This window comes from Bombina bombina, chromosome 2 (genome assembly GCF_027579735.1).
Source record: "Bombina bombina isolate aBomBom1 chromosome 2, aBomBom1.pri, whole genome shotgun sequence".
Lineage (NCBI taxonomy): Eukaryota > Metazoa > Chordata > Amphibia > Anura > Bombinatoridae > Bombina > Bombina bombina.
Genome location: NC_069500.1, coordinates 1,355,038,869 through 1,355,058,404, shown reverse-complemented (window position 1 = coordinate 1,355,058,404; position 19,536 = coordinate 1,355,038,869). Strand labels below are relative to the sequence as shown.

General features: G+C 38.1%; 1 protein-coding gene across 1 annotated transcript in view; it reads right to left on the bottom strand.

Moving 5' to 3' along the window:
• POLR1A (RNA polymerase I subunit A) overlaps positions 1–19,536 on the bottom strand; it is a 364,344-nt gene that overhangs the window by 115,619 nt on the left and 229,189 nt on the right. The window contains 1 exon segment of the mRNA XM_053704267.1: positions 15,797–15,923. Coding sequence (XP_053560242.1) covers positions 15,797–15,923 — 127 coding nt within the window.

The following is a 19,536-nucleotide window of genomic DNA, read 5'->3' as shown; positions in this document are numbered from 1 at the left end:
TACGATTTGTGAGGCTTGCCATATTTCCAGGATATTGCTGAGTGGGGTGAGTTTATTTACCAATATTCCACACCCCATAGGCTGTTTGTTTAGTGCACTTTTCTTTTTCTTCTTTTAGGTATTGTTTGTATTGATCGGGACTGGGATACTCATAAAGTTAGGATTATCAGCTACATTGGACCCTATCGAGGAACACCAGGAATTGGATTTTTAATCGACTTTTATCACTAACAACAGGACTTTGTTTATATTACTACCCAGACTTTATTTTTTATTTTTCATATTTTGTTTTGTTTTCTGGAACTTAGTATCTGAATTTTTGATTCTCTAGGATATTATTTGATTAGGAGATTGCAAGTATTTGTCTGAGGAATTAAAGGAGTGATGCACATATATTTTTTCTGTTAGGGATTTTTTTGTATCTTTCTGTATGTCTACCAAACGGAGAAGTTTGTATTCTCCCACTAATGTTAAGATTGTTCAAATTCTTTATTTTTTTCAGAACATACCGGTATTGTTCTAGTTAGGTTGAATTAATTTACACTAATTTCACATCAATTGTTTGCACAAATTTGGAACATTTTTTCACAAAATTTCTTTATTTTTGTCTCACTGTTTTTATTTTTTATTATTATTTTTTGAATTTTGAAGATTGTGAGTTTGGATTGTGTATTACTTTGTATTCTTTTTCACGAATCATATTGTGATTTTTTGATTGTGTATTATATCATACATTCTGCACACATTAGATCGTATATCTTTTTCTTCGACTTGATTGTAATATTAATCACCGGATATTTGTGACCCCAATTTCACTTGAAGTAAGTGTAATTTGTTATTGGGTATTTGTAACCCCAAATTTCACTCAAGTTCTCTACACTTCTATTTCTATTTTATTTTTCAAATTAGTTCAATTCTCCTTCAGGATTCACATAGTTGACTGAAAGTAGTCCAAACCTGGACCTGTAGCTATAAGCTCAGTTTTAATACCGTATGAAAGATAGAATCTTGAGATTACAATTTTTTATTGTATTTTTATTGTATTTTATATTGTATTGTGATGACATGTATGTGATGGGTTTGATTGTTTACAACCCATATTGATTAAAAGGAATTTTAACGGATATTTGTTGCACTTAGATTCCTAAGTTTATTTTCCTGGGTACTAGTTGATTTTGATTAGCCCTGTGATATACCTTAGCCCCCTGTGGCGCTCCTATATATATCAAACTGTTGTCACCATGAAATATAGGTTTTCCAAACCCGATAATAAATCTTCCTCGAAAACAGACTTACGAGCCTGTAACATAGTGTCAATCACTGAGTCAGAGAAACCTCTATGACTAAGAACTAAGCGTTCAATTTCCATACCTTCAAATTTAGAGATTTGAGATCCTGATGGAAAAACGGTCCTTGAGACAGAAGGTCTGACCTTAAAGGAAGTGGCTAAGGCTGGCAACTGGACATCCGGACAAGATCCGCATAACAGAACCTGTGAGGCCATGCAGGCGCTATCAGAAACACATGAGCTTGTTCCATTATGATCTTAGAAATCACCCTTGGAAGAAGAACTAGAGGTGGAAAAATGTAAGCAGGTTGGTAAAACCAAGGAACTGCTAAAGAATCAACCATCTCTGCCTGAGGATCCTTAGATCTGGAAAGATATCTGGGAAATTTCTTGTTCAAACTAGAGGCTATCAGATCTATTTCTGGAAGACCCCACATCAGCACAATCTGATGAAACACATCTTGATGGAGAGACCACTCCCCTGGATGCAAAGTCTGAAGACTGAGATAATCTGCTTCCCAAGTGTCTTCACCTGGAATATGAATCGCAGAAATTAGACAAGAGTTGGACTCCGCCCAAGAAAGTATCTGAGATACATTTCTTCATTGCTAAAGAGCTGCCAGTCCCTCCCTGATGATCGACATATGCCACTGTTGTGATATTGTCTGTATGAAAACGAATGAAAAGTTCTAAAATGTTGATTGGTAACCTCGCCTCTTGAGGTTTCCAAACCCCTTGCGCTGTCAGAGACCCGAAAAACAGCTCCCCAACCTGTAAGACTTGCATCTGTTGAGATCACAGTTCAGGAAGGACGAACAAAAAAGGACCCTTGAACAATGTGATGATAGTCCATTAATTCAGCATGCAAAGCTGCAGAGGTCTCATATGAAAATCAGCAAAGGGGATTGCGTCCGATGCTGCAGTCATAAGACCTCAAACTTCCATGCACTTTGCACATAGTCACTGAAGGGAATGATCGAGACTGAAGGTTTAGACAAGCTAAAAAAAAATTAATTTGCCTCTTGTCTGTTAAAGACAAAGTCATGGACACTGAATCTATCTGGAAACCTAAAAAGGTGACCTTTGTTTGAGGATTTAAGAAACTCTTTTGTAAACTGATCCTCCAAGAAGAAACCCCACTAGTTGTTTCATGTGAGATTCTGCTGACTGAAAAGACTGAGCTAGTACCAAGATATCCTCCAAATAAGGAAACACTGCAATACCCTGCTCTCTGATTACAGACAGAAGGGCACAGAGAACCTTCGAAAAGATTCTTGGAGCTGTCGCTAGGCCAAATGGAAGAGCGACAAACTGGTAATGCTTGTCTAGAAATGAGAATCTCAGAAACAGACAGTGGTCTGGGTGAATTGGAATATGAAGATAAGTATCCTGTAAGTCTATTGCGGACATAAAATGCCCTTGCTGAAGAAAAGGTAGTCCTTATAGTCACCATCTTGAAGGTTGGGACTCTTACAAAATGATTTAAAAAAGTTTCAGATCCAGAACTGGTCTGAAAGAATTCTCTTTCTTAAGGTCAATGAATAGATTTGAATAAAACCCCAAACTTTCTTCCTGTAGAGGAACTGGAATAATCACCCCTGAAAGCTCTAGATCTGAAACACATTTCAGAAAAGCCTGAACCTTCATAGGATTTGTTGGAACATGAGAAAGAAAGAATCTTCCCACGGGAGGTCTCATTCTGAAACCTATTCAATACTCTTGAGACACAATATTCTGAATCCACTGATTGAACGGAACCTGACCAAATTTCCTGAAACAATTTCAATCTGCCCCCTGCCCCAGCTGAACTGGATTGAGGGCCGCACCTTCATGCATTTTTTAAGGGCTGGATTTGGTCTTTTATAAGGCTTGGTTTTATTCCAATTTGAAGTTGGTTTCCAATTGGAACCAGAGGCCTTAGGGGAACGAGTAGACTTTTTCCGTATTCTGACGAAAGGAACGAAAATGATTAGGAACCTTAAATTTACCCTTACACTTTTTATCTTGAGATAAAAACACTCCCTTCCCCCCAGTAATAGTGGAAATAATAGAATCCAATTGAGAACAAAATAAATTCTTACCCTGGAAAGATAGAGATAGTAATCTAGATTTAGACACCATGTCAGCATTCCAAGATTTAAGCCATAAAGCTCTTCTGGGTAAAATAGCTAAAGACATAGATTTAACATCAATGCTGGACAAATCATGATCTTCTACCTGATGGGCTAAACTGTCCAACCAAAAAGTTAAAGCAGCAGTCACATCAGCCATAGAAATGGCAGGTCTAAAAATATAACCAGAATGTAAAACATAATTTATGTAAGAACTTACCTGATAAATTCATTTCTTTCATATTAGCAAGAGTCCATGAGCTAGTGACGTATGGGATATACATTCCTACCAGGAGGGGCAAAGTTTCCCAAACCTTAAAATGCCTATAAATACACCCCTCACCACACCCACAATTCAGTTTAACGAATAGCCAAGAAGTGGGGTGATAAGAAAAAAGTGTGAAAGCATATAAAATAAGGAATTGGAATAATTGTGCTTTATACAAAAAAATCATAACCACCACAAAAAAGGGCGGGCCTCATGGACTCTTGCTAATATGAAAGAAATGAATTTATCAGGTAAGTTCTTACATAAATTATGTTTTCTTTCATGTAATTAGCAAGAGTCCATGAGCTAGTGACGTATGGGATAATGACTACCCAAGATGTGGATCTTTCCACACAAGAGTCACTAGAGAGGGAGGGATAAAATAAAGACAGCCAATTCCTGCTGAAAATAATCCACACCCAAAATAAAGTTTAATGAAAAACATAAGCAGAGGATTCAAACTGAAACCGCTGCCTGAAGTACTTTTCTACCAAAAACTGCTTCAGAAGAAGAAAATACAACAAAATGGTAGAATTTGGTAAAAGTATGCAAAGAGGACCAAGTTGCCGCTTTGCAAATCTGATCAACCGAAGCTTCATTCCTAAACGCCCAGGAAGTAGAAACTGACCTAGTAGAAAGAGCTGTAATCCTATGATTACCCGACTCAACATAGGCAAGATGAATTAAAGATTTCAACCAAGATGCCAAAGAAATGGCAGAAGTTTTCTGGCCTTTCTAAAACCGGAAAAGATAACAAATAAACTAGAAGTCTTTCGGAAAGACTTAGTAGCTTCAACATAATATTTCAAAGCTCTAATAACATCCAAAGAATGCTTAGAATTCTTAGGATTAGGACATAATGAAGGAACCACAATGTCTCTACTAATGTTGTTGGAATTCACAACTTAGGTAAAAATTCAAAAGAAGTTCGCAACACTGCCTTATCCTGATGAAAAATCAGAAAAGGAGACTTCACAAGAAAGAGCAGATAATTCAGAAACTCTTCTGGCAGAAGAGATGGCCAAAAGGAACAAAACTTTCCAAGAAAGTAATTTAATATCCAATGAATGCATAGGTTCAAATGGAGGAGCTTGAAGAGCCCCCAGAACCAAATTCAAACTCCAAGGAGGAGAAATTGACTTAATGACAGGCTTTATACGAACCAAAGCTTGTACAAAACAATGAATATCAGGAAGAATAGCAATCTTTCTGTGAAAAAAGAACAGAAAGAGCAGAGATTTGACCTTTCAAGGAACTTGCGGACAAACCCTTATCTAAACCATCCTGAAGAAACTGTAATATTCTCGGTATTCTAAAAGAATGCCAAGAAAAATGATGAGAAAGACACCAAGAAATATAAGTCTTCCAGACTCTATAATATATCTCTCTGGATACAGATTTACGAGCCTGTAACATAGTATTAATCACAGAGTCAGAGAAACCTCTTTGACCAAGAATCAAGCGTTCAATCTCCATACCTTTAAATTAAAGGATTTCAGATCCTGATGGAAAAAAGGACCTTGAGACAAAAGGTCTGGTCTTAACGGAAGAGTCCACGGTTGGCAAGAGGCCATCCGGACAAGATCCGCATACCAAACCTGTGAGGCGATGCCGGAGCTACCAGCAGAACAAACTAGCATTCCTTCAGAATCTTGGAGATTACTCTTGAAAGAAGAACTAGAGGCGGAAAGATATAGGCAGGATGATACTTCCAAGGAAGTGATAATGCATTCACTGCCTCCGCCTGAGGATCCCGGGATCTGGACAGATACCTGGGAAGTTTCTTGTTTAGATGAGAAGCCATCAGATCTATTTCTGGAAGTTCCCACATTTGAACAATCTGAAGAAATACCTCTGGGTGAAGAGACCATTCGCCCGGATGCAACGTTTGGCGACTGAGATAATCCGCTTTCCAATTGTCCATACCTGGGATATGAACCGCAGAGTTTAGACAGGAGCTGGATTCCGCCCAAACCAAAATTTCATAGCCAGAGGACTGTGAGTCCCTCCTTGATGATTGATGTATGCCACAGTTGTGACATTGTCTATCTGAAAACAAATGAACAACTCTCTCTTCAGAAGAGGCCAAGACTGAAGAGCTCTGAAAATTGCACGGAGTTCCAAAATATTGATCGGAAATCTCACCTCCTGAGATTCCCAAACCCCTTGTGCCGTCAGATACCCCCACACAGCTCCCCAACCTGTAAGACTTGCATCTGTTGAGATTATAGTCCAGGTCGGAAGAACAAAGAAGCCTCCTGAACTAAACGATGGTGATCTGTCCACCATGTCAGAGAGTGTCGTAAAATCGGTTTAAAGATATTAATTGAGATATCTTTGAGTAATCCCTGCACCATTGGTTCAGCATACAGAGCTGAAGAGGTCGCATGTGAAAACGAGCAAAGGAGATCGCATCTGATGCGGCAGTCCTAAGACCCAACATTTCCATGCATAAGGCTACCAAAGGGAATGATTGTGACTGAAGGTTTTGACAAGCTGATATCAATGTTAAACTTCTCTTGTCTGACAAGGACAGAGTCATAGACACTGAATTTATCTAGAAACCTAAAAAGGTTACCCTTGTCTGAGGAATCAATGAACTGATTGGTAAATTGATCCTCCAACCATGAACTTGAAGAAACAACACAAGTCGATTCGTATGAGATTCTTCGAAAATGAGAAGACTGAGCAAGTACCAAGATATCGTCCAAATAAGGAAATACCAAAACCCTATTCTCTGATTACAGAAAGAAGGGCACCGAGAACCTTTGAAAAAAATTCTTGGAACTGAGGCTAGGCCAAACGGTAGAGCCACAAAACTGGTAATGCTTGTCTAAAAAAAAAATCTCAGACACTAAAAGTGATCTGGATGAATCGGAATATGCAGATACACATCCTGTAAATCTATTGTAGACATATAATGCCCTTGCTAAACAAAAGGCAGGATAGTCCCACAGTAACCATCTTGAATGTTGGTATCCTAACATAACGATTCAATAATGATAGATCCGGAACTGGTCTGAAGGAATTGAACTTCTTTGGTACAATGAAGAGATAAAATAAAACCCCAGCCCCTGTTCCAGAACTGGAACTGGCATAAATACTCCAGCCAACTCTAGATCTGAAACAGATTTCAGAAATGCTGAGCCTTTGCTGAGTTAACTGGGACACGGGAAAGAAAAGAATCTCTTAGCAGGAGGCCTTAACTTGAAGCCAATTCTGTACCTTTCTGAAACAATGTTTCTGAAACCAGAGATTAAGAACGGAATTGATCCAAATTTCTTTGAAGAAAACGTAATCTGCCCCATACTAGCTGAGCTGGAATAAGGGCCGCACCTTCATAGGTACTTAGGAGCTGGCTATAGGTTTCTATAAGGCTTGGATATATTCCAAACTGGAAATAGTTTCCAAACTGATACCGCTCCTGAGGATGAAGGATCAGGCTTTTGTTCCTTGTTGTGAGGAAAGGAACGAAAATGATTATTTACCCTGGAAAGAAAGGGAAAGCAAAGTTGACTTGAAGACATGTCAGCATTCTAAGTTTAATCCATAAAGCTTTTCTAGCTAAAATAGCTAGAGACATATACCTGACATCAACTCTAATGATATCAAAAGATGGTATCACCAATAAAATTATTAGCATGTTATAGAATAATAATAATGCTATAAAATTATGATCTGTTACTTGTTGCGCTAAAGTTTCTAACCAAAAAGTTGAAGCTGCAGCAACATCCGCTAAAAATATAGCAGGTCTAAGAAGATTACCTGAACATAAGTAAGCTTTTCTTAGAAAGGATTCAATTTTCCTATCTAAAGGATCCTTAAATGAAGTACTATCTGCCGTAGGAATAGTAGTACATTAGCAGGAGTAGAGACAGCCCCATAACCTTAGGGATTTTTGTCCCAAAAAACTCTAATCTGTCAGATGGCACAGGATATAATTTGCTTAAACGTCTAGAAGGAGTAAATAAATTACCCAAATTATTCCATTCCCTGGAAATTACTTCAGAAATAGCATCAGGGAGATAAAACACTTCTGGAATAACTACAGGAGATTTAAAAACCTTATTTAAACGTTTACATTTAGTATCAAGAGGACCAGAATCCTCTATTTCTAATGCAAATAACACTTCTTTAAGTAAAGAACGAATAAATTCCATCTTGAACAAATACAAAGATTTATCAGCATCAACCTCTGAACCAGAAGAACCATTATCAGTATCAGAATGATGATGTTCATTTAAAAATTCATCTGAAAAAAGAGAAGTTTTAAAAGACTTTTATGTATACTAGAAGGAGAAATAACAGACATAGCCTTCTTAATGGATTTAAAAAATAAAATCTCTTATGTTATCAGGAACACTCTGAAAATTAGATGTTGACGGAACAGCAACAGGTAATGTAATAGTACTAAAGGAAATTTTATCTGCATTAATAAGTTTGACATGACATGCAATACAAATAACAGCTGGAGAAACAGATACCAAAAGTTTATAGCAGATACACTTAGCTTGGTAGCTCCAGCACTGTGCAGTGATTTTCCTGAAGTATCTTCTGACTCAGTTGCAACGTGGAACATCTTGCAATATGTAAAAGAAAAAAACAACATATAAAGCAAAATTGATCAAATTCCTTAAATGACAGTTTCAGGAATGGGAAAAAAATGCCAGTGAACAAGCTTCTAGCAACCAGAAGCAATAAATAATGAGACTTAAATAATGTGGAGACAAAAATGACGCCCATATTTTTTAGCGCCAAAAAAGACGCCCACATTATTTGGCGCCTAAATGCTTTTGGCGCCAAAAATGATGCCACATCCGGAACGCCGACATTTTTGACGCAAAAAAAACGTCAAAAAATGACGCAACTTCCGGCGACACGTATGACGCCGGAAACAGAAAAAAAATTTTGCTCCAAAAAAGTCCGCGCCAAGAATGACGCAATAAAATGAAGCATTTTTTGCCCCTGCGAGCCTAACAGCCCACAGGGAAAAAGTCAAATTTTTTAAGGTAAGAAAAAATGATTGAAACAAATGCATTTATCCCAAATATGAAACTGACTGTCTGAAAAATAAGGAATGTTGAACATTCTGAGTCAAGGCAAATAAATGTTTGAATACATATATTTAGAACTTTATAAATAAAGTGCCCAACCATAGCTTAGAGTGTCACAGAAAATAAGATTTACTTACCCCAGGACACTCATCTACATGTTTGTAGAAAGCCAAACCAGTACTGAAACGAGAATCAGCAGAGGTAATGGTATATATAAGAGTATATCGTCGATCTGAAAAGGGAGGTAAGAGATGAATCTCTACGACCGATAACAGAGAACCTATGAAATAGACCCCGTAGAAGGAGATCACTGCATTCAAATAGGCAATACTCTCCTTACATCCCTCTGACATTCACTGCACGCTGAGAGGAAAACCGGGCTCCAACTTGCTGCGGAGCGCATATCAACGTAGAATCTAGCACAAACTTACTTCACCACCTCCATCGGAGGCAAAGTTTGTAAAACTGAATTGTGGGTGTGGTGAGGGGTGTATTTATAGGCATTTTAAGGTTTGGGAAACTTTGCCCCTCCTGGTAGGAATGTATATCCCATACGTCACTAGCTCATGGACTCTTGCTAATTACATGAAAGAAATAAGCTTTTCTTAGATAAGATTTAATCTTCCTATCTACAGGATCCTTAAAAGAAGTACTATCTGTCATAGGAATAGTAGTACGTTTGGCAAGAGTGGAAATAGCCCCATCAACCTTAGGGACTTTTTCCCAAAACTCTAAATTAGCCACAGGTAAAGGATACGACTTCTTAAACCTAGAAAAAGTATTAAAAGAAGAACCAGGCTTAGGCTCCCCCCCCTTTTTTTTTTTCTTTCTTCGCTGCCAGACCACACTTAAGAACGTATACTTAAGTGATGCAGTGATCAAAAATTGTAAGAGCTAGGGTAGTTTATTTAGTTAATATGCCCGCAGGGTACTCCCTTGAGGGATAGTTTAGGTTAAATGAGAGAGAAGTTCTAATCTCTCTGAAATTATAAAATATGAGAGTGGCGCTCATGTGAGCGGGATTGTATTTTTGGAAACAGGCTGATGTACTTTATTGCTTTATTGTTTAAGAAAGAATTATTCAAATCTCGAAAGACCAAGAAGCTTTATCTCGATGTTAATGTAACACTGCCTTGTATACACTATGTAAAAAAAAAAAAAAAAAAAATTAAATAAAAATAAAAAATGTACATATTCCCAATAGTAATTAGATGATACGTGGACTCACCGTGTTATCAGAAAGAAAAAAAAGAAAAAACGTACATTTGTGCCAGTTGGGTTTTGGAAATATGTATTACTATATTTGATCAGACACCGCCCACTTTGCACCTGACATAACATTTTAAAAACAAATATAACATTTGCTTGTGCTGTGTTTATACGTTAGTGCCGCATTTGTTCTGTTTAAATTTTAGTTGCGTCTTTTTTTTGTTTTAAAGTTATTAAAGGGACAGTATACACCAATTTTCATATAACTGCATGTAATAGACACTACTATAAAGAATAATATGCACAAATATGGATATAAAAATCCAGTATAAAACCTTTTAAAATCTTACTTAGAAGCTCCCAGTTTAGCACTGATAAAAAGGTTAGGCTGAGACACCTGCTGAAATGGTCTGGAAAGCAAAAAGAGCAAACTTTTTGGCAAGCACAAATGCAGCACAAACAAAAAGTATATTTGTTTTTAAAATGTAATAATGTGTGGTGCAAAGTGGGAGTTGATCATATATAATGCTCAATATTTCAAAACCAAAACTGGAGCAAATGTTTGATTTTGCTGCACAAACCCAAACCAGCACAAACGTTAATTGTTTTGAGCACAAATCAACAGAATCTCAGCACAAACAAATGTTATGTTTGTTTTTAAAATGTAATAATGTGGCGTGCAAAGTGGGTGGAGTTTGATCATATATAATGCTTATATGTCCAAAACGAAACTGGCACTAATGTTAATTTTTGAGCACAAATCAGCAGAAACACAGCACAAATGAATGGTATATTTTTATTCACATTTTAAAAACATGGAGAGCCAACTATATACAGGTGAGGCGAGTTGGATGGCAGGTTAAATCATTTTCATTGACAAAAAAAAACTGTTATAACTAAAAAACAAAGCAGCACAAATAAAACTTTTACGGCACAAACGTAGCACTAACCAACTAGCCCGTTTCATGTCTTTTGGCTGTTGTAGGGGGGCTGGGTGACCGTTGGTGACCTTTATTAAATAGTTAATAAATAAAAAAAGAAATGAGATAGAACAGAGATTTAAACAGCACAAACACAGCACAAATGTAGCACTAACCAACCAGCTGGTTTCATGTGTTTTGGCAGCACAACCTTGTACTTATTTTTTTCAATTCTTAAACTTCTAATATAATTTTAAACAGACATCCACATGTTATTAGTAAAAAAAAGTTACCGGCTGCACAACAGTGGATGTTTAAAAACAAAAATTTTTATTCCAACATATTAAAATGCTAATAAAAACAATGGACAGAGTCTGGTGCGTTTCACGCCCTCTAGTGGCCCTTAATCATAGACTCAATAGAGGGCACGAAACACGTCAGCCTTTGTCTTTGTCCATTGCTTGAACTGGCATTTTAATTAGTTGGAATAAACATTTTTGCTTTTAAACATCCCCTATTGTGCAGCCGGTAACTTTTTACTTTGAGCAGTTTGCAGCTTGGTTCGCTGCCATTTCCGGCATTTGTACCCTGCCTGTGTAAACTATCTGTACTTGTCGGTCGCCGTCTGAAATCATCTGGAGCAGAAGATTGCAAGTTGCGCTGGTGAGTTTGAAGCAGCTGCTTTGAAATTTGCTCTCTGGTCTACATGTTATTCTCCGGTTAATTTTTGCTTTCAATGCATCATTGTTATTAAACTTGTAGATAACTGCGCTTGAATGGAGAGAGGGTTTTACCAGACGCAGGAAACCTATTGGAGGATTTAGGATTTATGGATACAGTGTGATTAACGAGTGTAATAGCTGTATTTACTGAACTAGAGTAGCTTTTTTATTTCTCTCTCTTTTCGTACACTTAGGGGTCGATTTATCAAAGGCTTTCGCCAGCCTTAGAGCCCCTACGGCTGGAGGTTCTCACAAGAGAACCTGCTCGCCGTATTTAAGGTGGCGAAATTCAATCTCTGCGGTCTAGTCTGACCAGGGAGATTGACAGCTTCTGCCTGCGCGTGATTGGCTGTGCGCGGGCAGGATTGCACGCAATGCAAAATAGCGCTCGTGTGCAATGGTAAATACCGCTGGGAAAATTCGCCCCGCCAGAGGTGAGCTGCGGCGGACAGGGGAGTGTATATGCGCCACTGTCCGACTCAGCTTGATAAATCTAGCCCTTAGGCTCAAGAAGATGGTGAAATTATATATATATATCATTTTATATACATAAAAAACCTCTGCAATATACTTTATTTATTTTGTCCCCTTTTCCTGTTAGAAATGGATGTGCAGAACACGGTTATATTCCACGCAGACATTGGCTGCACAATCAAGTGACCTATTTATAACTGTCCCTTATTGGCCACAGCAGAGAAGGTAACTTAAGTTACAACATGGCAGCTCCCATTATTTTATAGACTCTCAAACATTACACTTATTTTGTCAATATTTAAGTTAACTAAACTTTAAAAAAAATATCTACATGTTATTTTCAGACTAATCTTTTCTTTCAATGCTTAATTCTATCTAGCATTTATATAGTGTATAGACAGATAAAAATAGATAAATAGGGTATTGGAGTCATATAAATATATTCCCACCTACTTTCTAGTTATCTATTAAGATATGAATTTATTTTAGAAGGCCATTTTGGTTCTCTTTATACATTAATGCATAACCTAATTTTTTGTTATGTGAATCTAGTACATAACAAATATAAAACTAGTTCACTAAACCATTTACAATATTGTATCTTTGTTCTTTAGTATACTGAAAGATTTACTGTCTTGTTTCCCCAATGGGCATCTCTAGGACCTATATTAATGAAATAAAACACTTTTTGTAAAATCTTGTTTTATGTTTATTTGACTGTTTTGCTTTGAAGCGACTTGGAATTGTATCATTCTAATCATCGACTGTTACCATTATGGTAAACACAATAAGCTGCTGTGTGTTATTAGAATGTAGAGTCTTGTCTTGATATTTCCCTTTACTGCATTGTATTTGAACTTTTCAAAAAAATTAAACAAACAAAAATTCTCAAGGTTTTTACTGTCCCTTTAAATACTTTCCTTAAAGGGATAGATAAGTCCAAATTAAACTTACACGATTCATATAGGGCATGTAATTTTAAACAACTTTCTACTTTACTTTTATCATCAAATGTGTTTTGTTCTCTTATAATTCTTAGTTGAAAGCTAAACCTAGGTAGGCGCATATGCTAATTTCTAAGTCCTTGAAGACCGCCTCGCATCTTAATGCATTTGACAGTTTTTTTACAGCTAGAGGGCGTTAGTTCATGTGTTTCATATAGATAACCGTGTGCTCATGCACGTGAAGTTATTTAAGAGTCAGCACTAATTGCCTGAAATGCCAGTCTGTCAAAAGATCTGAGATAAGAAGGCAGTCTGCAGAAGCTTAGATACAAGGAAATTACAGAGGTAAAAAACATAATTTATGTAAGAACTTACCTGATAAATTCATTTCTTTCATATTGGCAAGAGTCCATGAGCTAGTGACGTATGGGATATACAATCCTACCAGGAGGGGCAAAGTTTCCCAAACCTCAAAATGCCTATAAATACACCCCTCACCACACCCACATTGCAGTTTAACGAATAGCCAAGTAATGGGGTGAAAAAGAAAGGAGTAAAAAGCATCAACAAAGGAATTTGCAAACAATTGTGCTTTATACAAAAAAATCATAACCACCATAAAAAGGGGGTGGGCCTCATGGACTCTTGCCAACATGAAAGAAATGAATTTATCAGGTAAGTTCTTACATAAATTAGGTTTTCTTTCATGTAATTGGCAAGAGTCCATGAGCTAGTGACGTATGGGAAAGCAATACCCAAGAAGTGGAACTCCACGCAAGAGTCACTAGAGAGGGAGGGATAAGAATAAAAAGAGCCAATTCGCTGAAAACAATTAATCCACAACCCAAATATAAATTTATTCTCATAAATAAAAGGAAAAACTTAAAACATAAGCAGAAGAATCAAACTGAAACAGCTGCCTGAAGAACTTTTCTACCAAAAACTGCTTCCGAAGAAGCAAATACATCAAAATGGTAGAATTTAGTAAATGTATGCAAAGAAGACCAAGTTGCTGCTTTGCAAATCTGATCAACTGAAGCTTCATTCTTAAAAGCCCAAGAAGTGGAAACTGATCTAGTAGAATCTTTTAACAAAGATTGATATTGTCAGTGTCAATATCTGAGGCAGGATCTTCTGAACCAGATAGATCCCCATCAGAAAAGGATAATTCAACATGTTGCAGGTCATTTGAAATTTCATCAACTTTATGAGAAGTTTTAAAAGACCTTTTACGTTTATTAGAAGGCGGCATGGCAGTCAAAGCCTTCTGAATAGAATCAGAAATAAATTATTTTAAATTTACAAGTATATCTTGTGCATTAGATGTTGAAGGAACAGCAACAGTTAATGAACTACTACTGATGGATACATTCTCTGCATGTAAAAGTTTATCATGACAACTATTACAAACCACAGCAGGAGATATAACCTCCACAAGTTTACAACAAATGCACTTAGCTTTGGTAGAACTGTTATCAGGCGGCAGGGTTCCAACAGTGATTTCTGAGACAGGATCAGATTGAGAAATCTTGCAAATGTAAGAGAAAAAAACAACAACATATAAAGCAAAATAATCAATTTCCTTATATGGCAGTTTCAGGAATGGGAAAAAATGCAAACACCATAGCCCTCTGATAGAGAAAAAAGGCAAGAGGCATATAGGAATGGGGTCTTAAATAATGAAAATATTTGGCGCCAAGTATGACTCGCAACAAACAGAAAAATATTTTTTGGCACCAAAAACATCCGTAAATGACACACTCACGTCACAGAAGACGCAACCTTGTGAAGGACTCTGCGTCGACTAAGACGCCGGAAATGACGACTGAGTCAACGAACGTAACTTCGCACCAAAAACATTCTTGCGCCAAGAATGATGCAATAAACTTTGGCATTTTACGCCCTTGCGAGCCTAATTCTGCCTGCGAATCTAAAAGACAGTGAATTTGAAAAAGAGACTATACCCCAGGTAAGAAATACATTTTTTCCTAAAAAAAAAAGCATTTCTCAGATATGAAACTGAGAGTCTGCAAAAGGAAATATACGGAAAACCTGAATCATGGCAAATACAAGTACAATACATATATTTAGAACTTTATATAAATACATAAAGTGCCAAACCATAGCTGAGAGTGTCTTGAGTAATAAAAACATACTTACCAAAAGACACCCATCCACATATAGCAGATAACCGTTTCAGTACTGGTTTGGCTATCAGTAGAGGTAATGGAATATGAAAGCATATCGTTGATCTGAAAAGGGAGGTAGGAGATGAATCTCTATGACCAATAACAGAGAACCTATTAAATAGATCCCCATGAGGAAAACCATTGCATTCAATAGGCGATACTCCCTTCACATCCCTCTGACATGAGGAATCAGGCTTCAAAATGCTGAGAAGCGCATATCAACGTAGAAATCTTAGCACAAACTTACTTCACCACCTCCATAGGAGGCAAAGTTTGTAAAACTGAATTGTGGGTGTGGTGAGGGGTGTATTTATAGGCATGAGGTTTGGGAAACTTTGCCCCTCCTGGTAGGATTGTATATCCCATACGTCACTAGCTCATGGACTCTTGCCAATTACATGAAAGAAAGTATAATTATATAACAGAGTTGGTTATGAAAAAATGGGGATTGGTAAATAAAGGGATTATCTATCTTTTTAAACAATAACATTTTTGGTGTTTACTATCCCTTTAAACCCTCGTTTGTCAGAGTACTGCAATGCAACATGGTAACAAAATGAGTATAAAACCATATCTCGTTATCAAAAACCCAAAAATATAAAAAGACCACCGCTAACCTGATTTCCTCGGCTTTCTCCAGCATCATCTAGGTCCTTGTGGGTAGCCTTTCTAGTGCCTACTTCTCTGAAGGAGGAAAGCTTAGCGCTTTTCTTTTTTATAGCGTCAAACATGATTTTGAAGAACCTAAATAAGAAACATCACACAATTCTGAGTGAAAAGTTTATTGAAAAATCCTACATATCAAGTTTGTAAGAATCTCAACCATGAATATTTATTTAAAATTCTATTATCTTACTTTTCCCCCTTAAAATGACACTTCAGTTTGAAGGTTATTAGATTCTGGTCTTGCAACATCACCAGAATTTTAGGCTATGAACCTTACTCACATAAACCTATAAAAAAGGCACTAAAGAGAGGCATTAGTTTACAATTTAACTCCTTAAAAACGTAAGACAGGATTTATGTTTGTGTGCGTGCACTACTGTGCATATAGTCGTAAAACAGTGTTTATAACTCAAGATAGATAATGGTTTAAAGTCACATAACAACATTATCCAATCATGTGACAAGAAAATAATATCACAGGTTTTTATACAGAACTAACAAAGACTTGTAGTGTGTTAGTTTGTGTGGTAAATATATTCAAAATCCTTGGCTTTAATAACCACAATAGCTTCAGCACAATACCTTGTTATTCAAGGTGATGCAGCCAAATTATATTAAAGGGATAGGAAGGTCAAAATTAAACTTGTATGATTCAGATAAAGCTTTTTAAATTAACTTCCATTTTCAAATGTGCTTCGTTCTCTTGATATCTTTTGTTGAAAAAGAATATGCACATATCCTACACTAGTGGTAGCTAGTTGCTAATTGGTACCTGCACATATTTGTCTCTTGTGATTGGCTAACTAGATGTGTTCAGATAGCTGCCAGTACTGTGTAGCTGCTCCTTCAGAAAAGGATAACAAGATAATGAAGCAAATCTGATAATAGAAGTGTATTGGAACGTTATTTAAATGGTATGTTCTTTCCAACTCATGGAATACATTTTTGGGGTTTCCTGTCCCTTTAATCAATTACTATGTGGATTTGCGACATACCAACTGAACCTATTTTCTGCCCTTACAAAGCCAGATCTGATGAAGTTCTCTACGTTATCACACAGTTTTGTGTCTATCTCGCGTATAACAATGTGCCCAGATAGAAAATGTGTATTCAGCACCTTTCTTGTCAAGAACACCATAGGAAACAATAGTTTAAGTCTGTATGAAATCAGTTGCCCTAGTTCAAAAAGCCAATGAGTATAGACGAAATGGTCTACTCAGAAACCAGTTTTCTTTCAATTACCATAGATAACAATAGTTAGTCTTGAAGTCCGTATGAGTATAAGTTGGACCAGAAAGAAAATAAAAAAAAAAGTCAAATAACTTTTAGTTCTGAAATGGAAGTAATATTTTCAGTTGCAGCAACCTTACTACTACTAAGGCACCATAGACAATGTCTTGCTCTACAGCAAAGGCAAGATGTTATCAGTCAAAGACAGCACTTAAAGGGACACTAAACCCAAATATTTACTTTCATGATTTGGATAGAGGATGCAATTTTAAGCAACTTTCTAATTTACACCTATTATGACATTTTCTTCATTCTCTTGGGATCTTTATTTGAATGTAAGCTTAGGAGCCGGCCCATTTTTGGTTCAGCACCTGGATAGCACTTGCTGATTGGTGGCTACATTTAGCCATCAATCAGCAAGCGCTACCTAGGTGCTGAACCAAAAACGGGCCGGCTCCTAAGCTTAGGGTTTAGTAGTTTGTGTTTAGTATACCTTTAAAAACCTCTTCACACAAAAGGACGTATATATATATATATATATATATATATATATATACACACACACGTCTTGCTGTACTTTGCCTATTGTACTGCAAGACGTATATATACACGTCCTAGCTCCTGAAGCTTTAGGCATCTGCTGCATATGGAGCTGGAGCGCGATCGGTGCTACGCCTGCATATAAGGGCGGATGCCTAATCATTACAGACGGTGACACTGTGTGTGTCACCACCTGTAACAATCTTCTGTTGGTGCCGGTTTTCTGTCGATAACTCCAAGGCCATCGAAATCTCCAATTATGTCACTTCCGGTGAATCTCCAATTTTCACTATTTGTTTTTGCCTCTGTGTAGTGATAGCATGAATGCTAAAAATTCTCTGGTATTCTGGGCAAATTTTTGTCTGAAAGTCCCGGTAGTGAAAGGGTTAAGAGTGCAGTGATTATTTTTGCCCTGTTGAGGTCTGGAAGCTCTTACAGACTGTGAAATATTGCAGCGGTTCAGACTGTCAAGGTAATCAGTGATGATAATGATTTTTAATGAAATTCATGACTATTTGAAGCTGTTTACCTTCAGATAAATGGCAATTCCAGATATGCTCAAATTATCTGCGTCTAGCCTGGCTTCTAATTTATCAATCATCTGCTCTTATTGCGCATCGAGTTGAAACGAATACACCTGACTCTATTATTGATAAACTAGTCCTAAAGCCCGTGTACACAGGCCATGTTTCGTAGTACAGCGATCCCACCCCTTGCTCTCTCTCTATCCCCCCTCTCTTTTGCTCTCTCTTTCTCCCCTCTCTTTTGCTCTCTTTCTCCCCTCTCTCCCCCCCCCCTCTCTCTCTCTCTATTACCCTCTCTCTCTCTCTCTTTTGCTCGCTCTCTCTCCCCCCTCTCTTTTGCTCGCTCTCTCTCCCCCCTCTCTTTTGCGCTCTCTCTCTCCCCCCTCTCTTTTGCGCTCTCTCTCCCCCCTCTCTTTTGCGCTCTCTCTCCCCCCTCTCTTTTGCGCTCTCTCTCCCCCCTCTCTTTTGCGCTCACTCTCCCCCCTCTCTTTTGCTGTGTCTCTCCCCCCTCTCTTTTGCTGTGTCTCTCCCCCCTCTCTTTTGCTGTGTCTCTCCCCCCCTCTCTTTTGCTGTGTCTCTCCCCCCTCTCATTTGCTGTGTCTCTCCCCCCTCTCTTTTGCTGTCTCTCCCCCCTCTCTTTTGCTGTCTCTCCCCCCTCTCTTTTGTGCTGTCTCTTTCCCCCTCTCTTTTGTGCTGTCTCTTTCCCCCTCTCTTTTGCTGTCTCTCTCCCCCCTCTCTTTTGCTGTGTCTCTCCCCCCTCTCTTTTGCTGTGTCTCTCCCCCCTCTCTTTTGCTGTGTCTCTCCCCCTCTCTCTTTTGCGCTCTCTCTCCCCCCCTCTCTTTTGCGCTCACTCTCCCCCCTCTCTTTTGCTGTGTCTCTCCCCCCTCTCTTTTGCTGTGTCTCTCCCCCCTCTCTTTTGCTGTGTCTCTCCCCCCTCTCTTTTGCTGTGTCTCTCCCCCCTCTCTTTTGCTGTGTCTCTCCCCCCTCTCTTTTGCTGTCTCTCCCCCCTCTCTTTTGCTGTCTCTCCCCCCTCTCTTTTGTGCTGTCTCTTTCCCCCTCTCTTTTGTGCTGTCTCTTTCCCCCTCTCTTTTGCTGTGTCTCTCCCCCCTCTCTTTTGCTGTGTCTCTCCCCCCTCTCTTTTGCTGTGTCTCTCCCCCCTCTCTTTTGCTGTGTCTCTCCCCCTCTCTCTTTTGCTGTCTCTCCCCCCTCTCTTTTGTGCTGTCTCTCTCCCCCCTTCTCTTTTGTGCTGTCTCTCTCTCCCCCTCTCTTTTGTGCTGTCTCTCTCCCCCTCTCTCTTTTGCTGTGTCTCTCCCCCTCTCTCTTTTGCTGTCTCTCTCCCCTCTCTTTTGCTGTATCTCCCCCCTCTCTTTTGCTGTCTCTCCCCCCTCTCTTTTGCT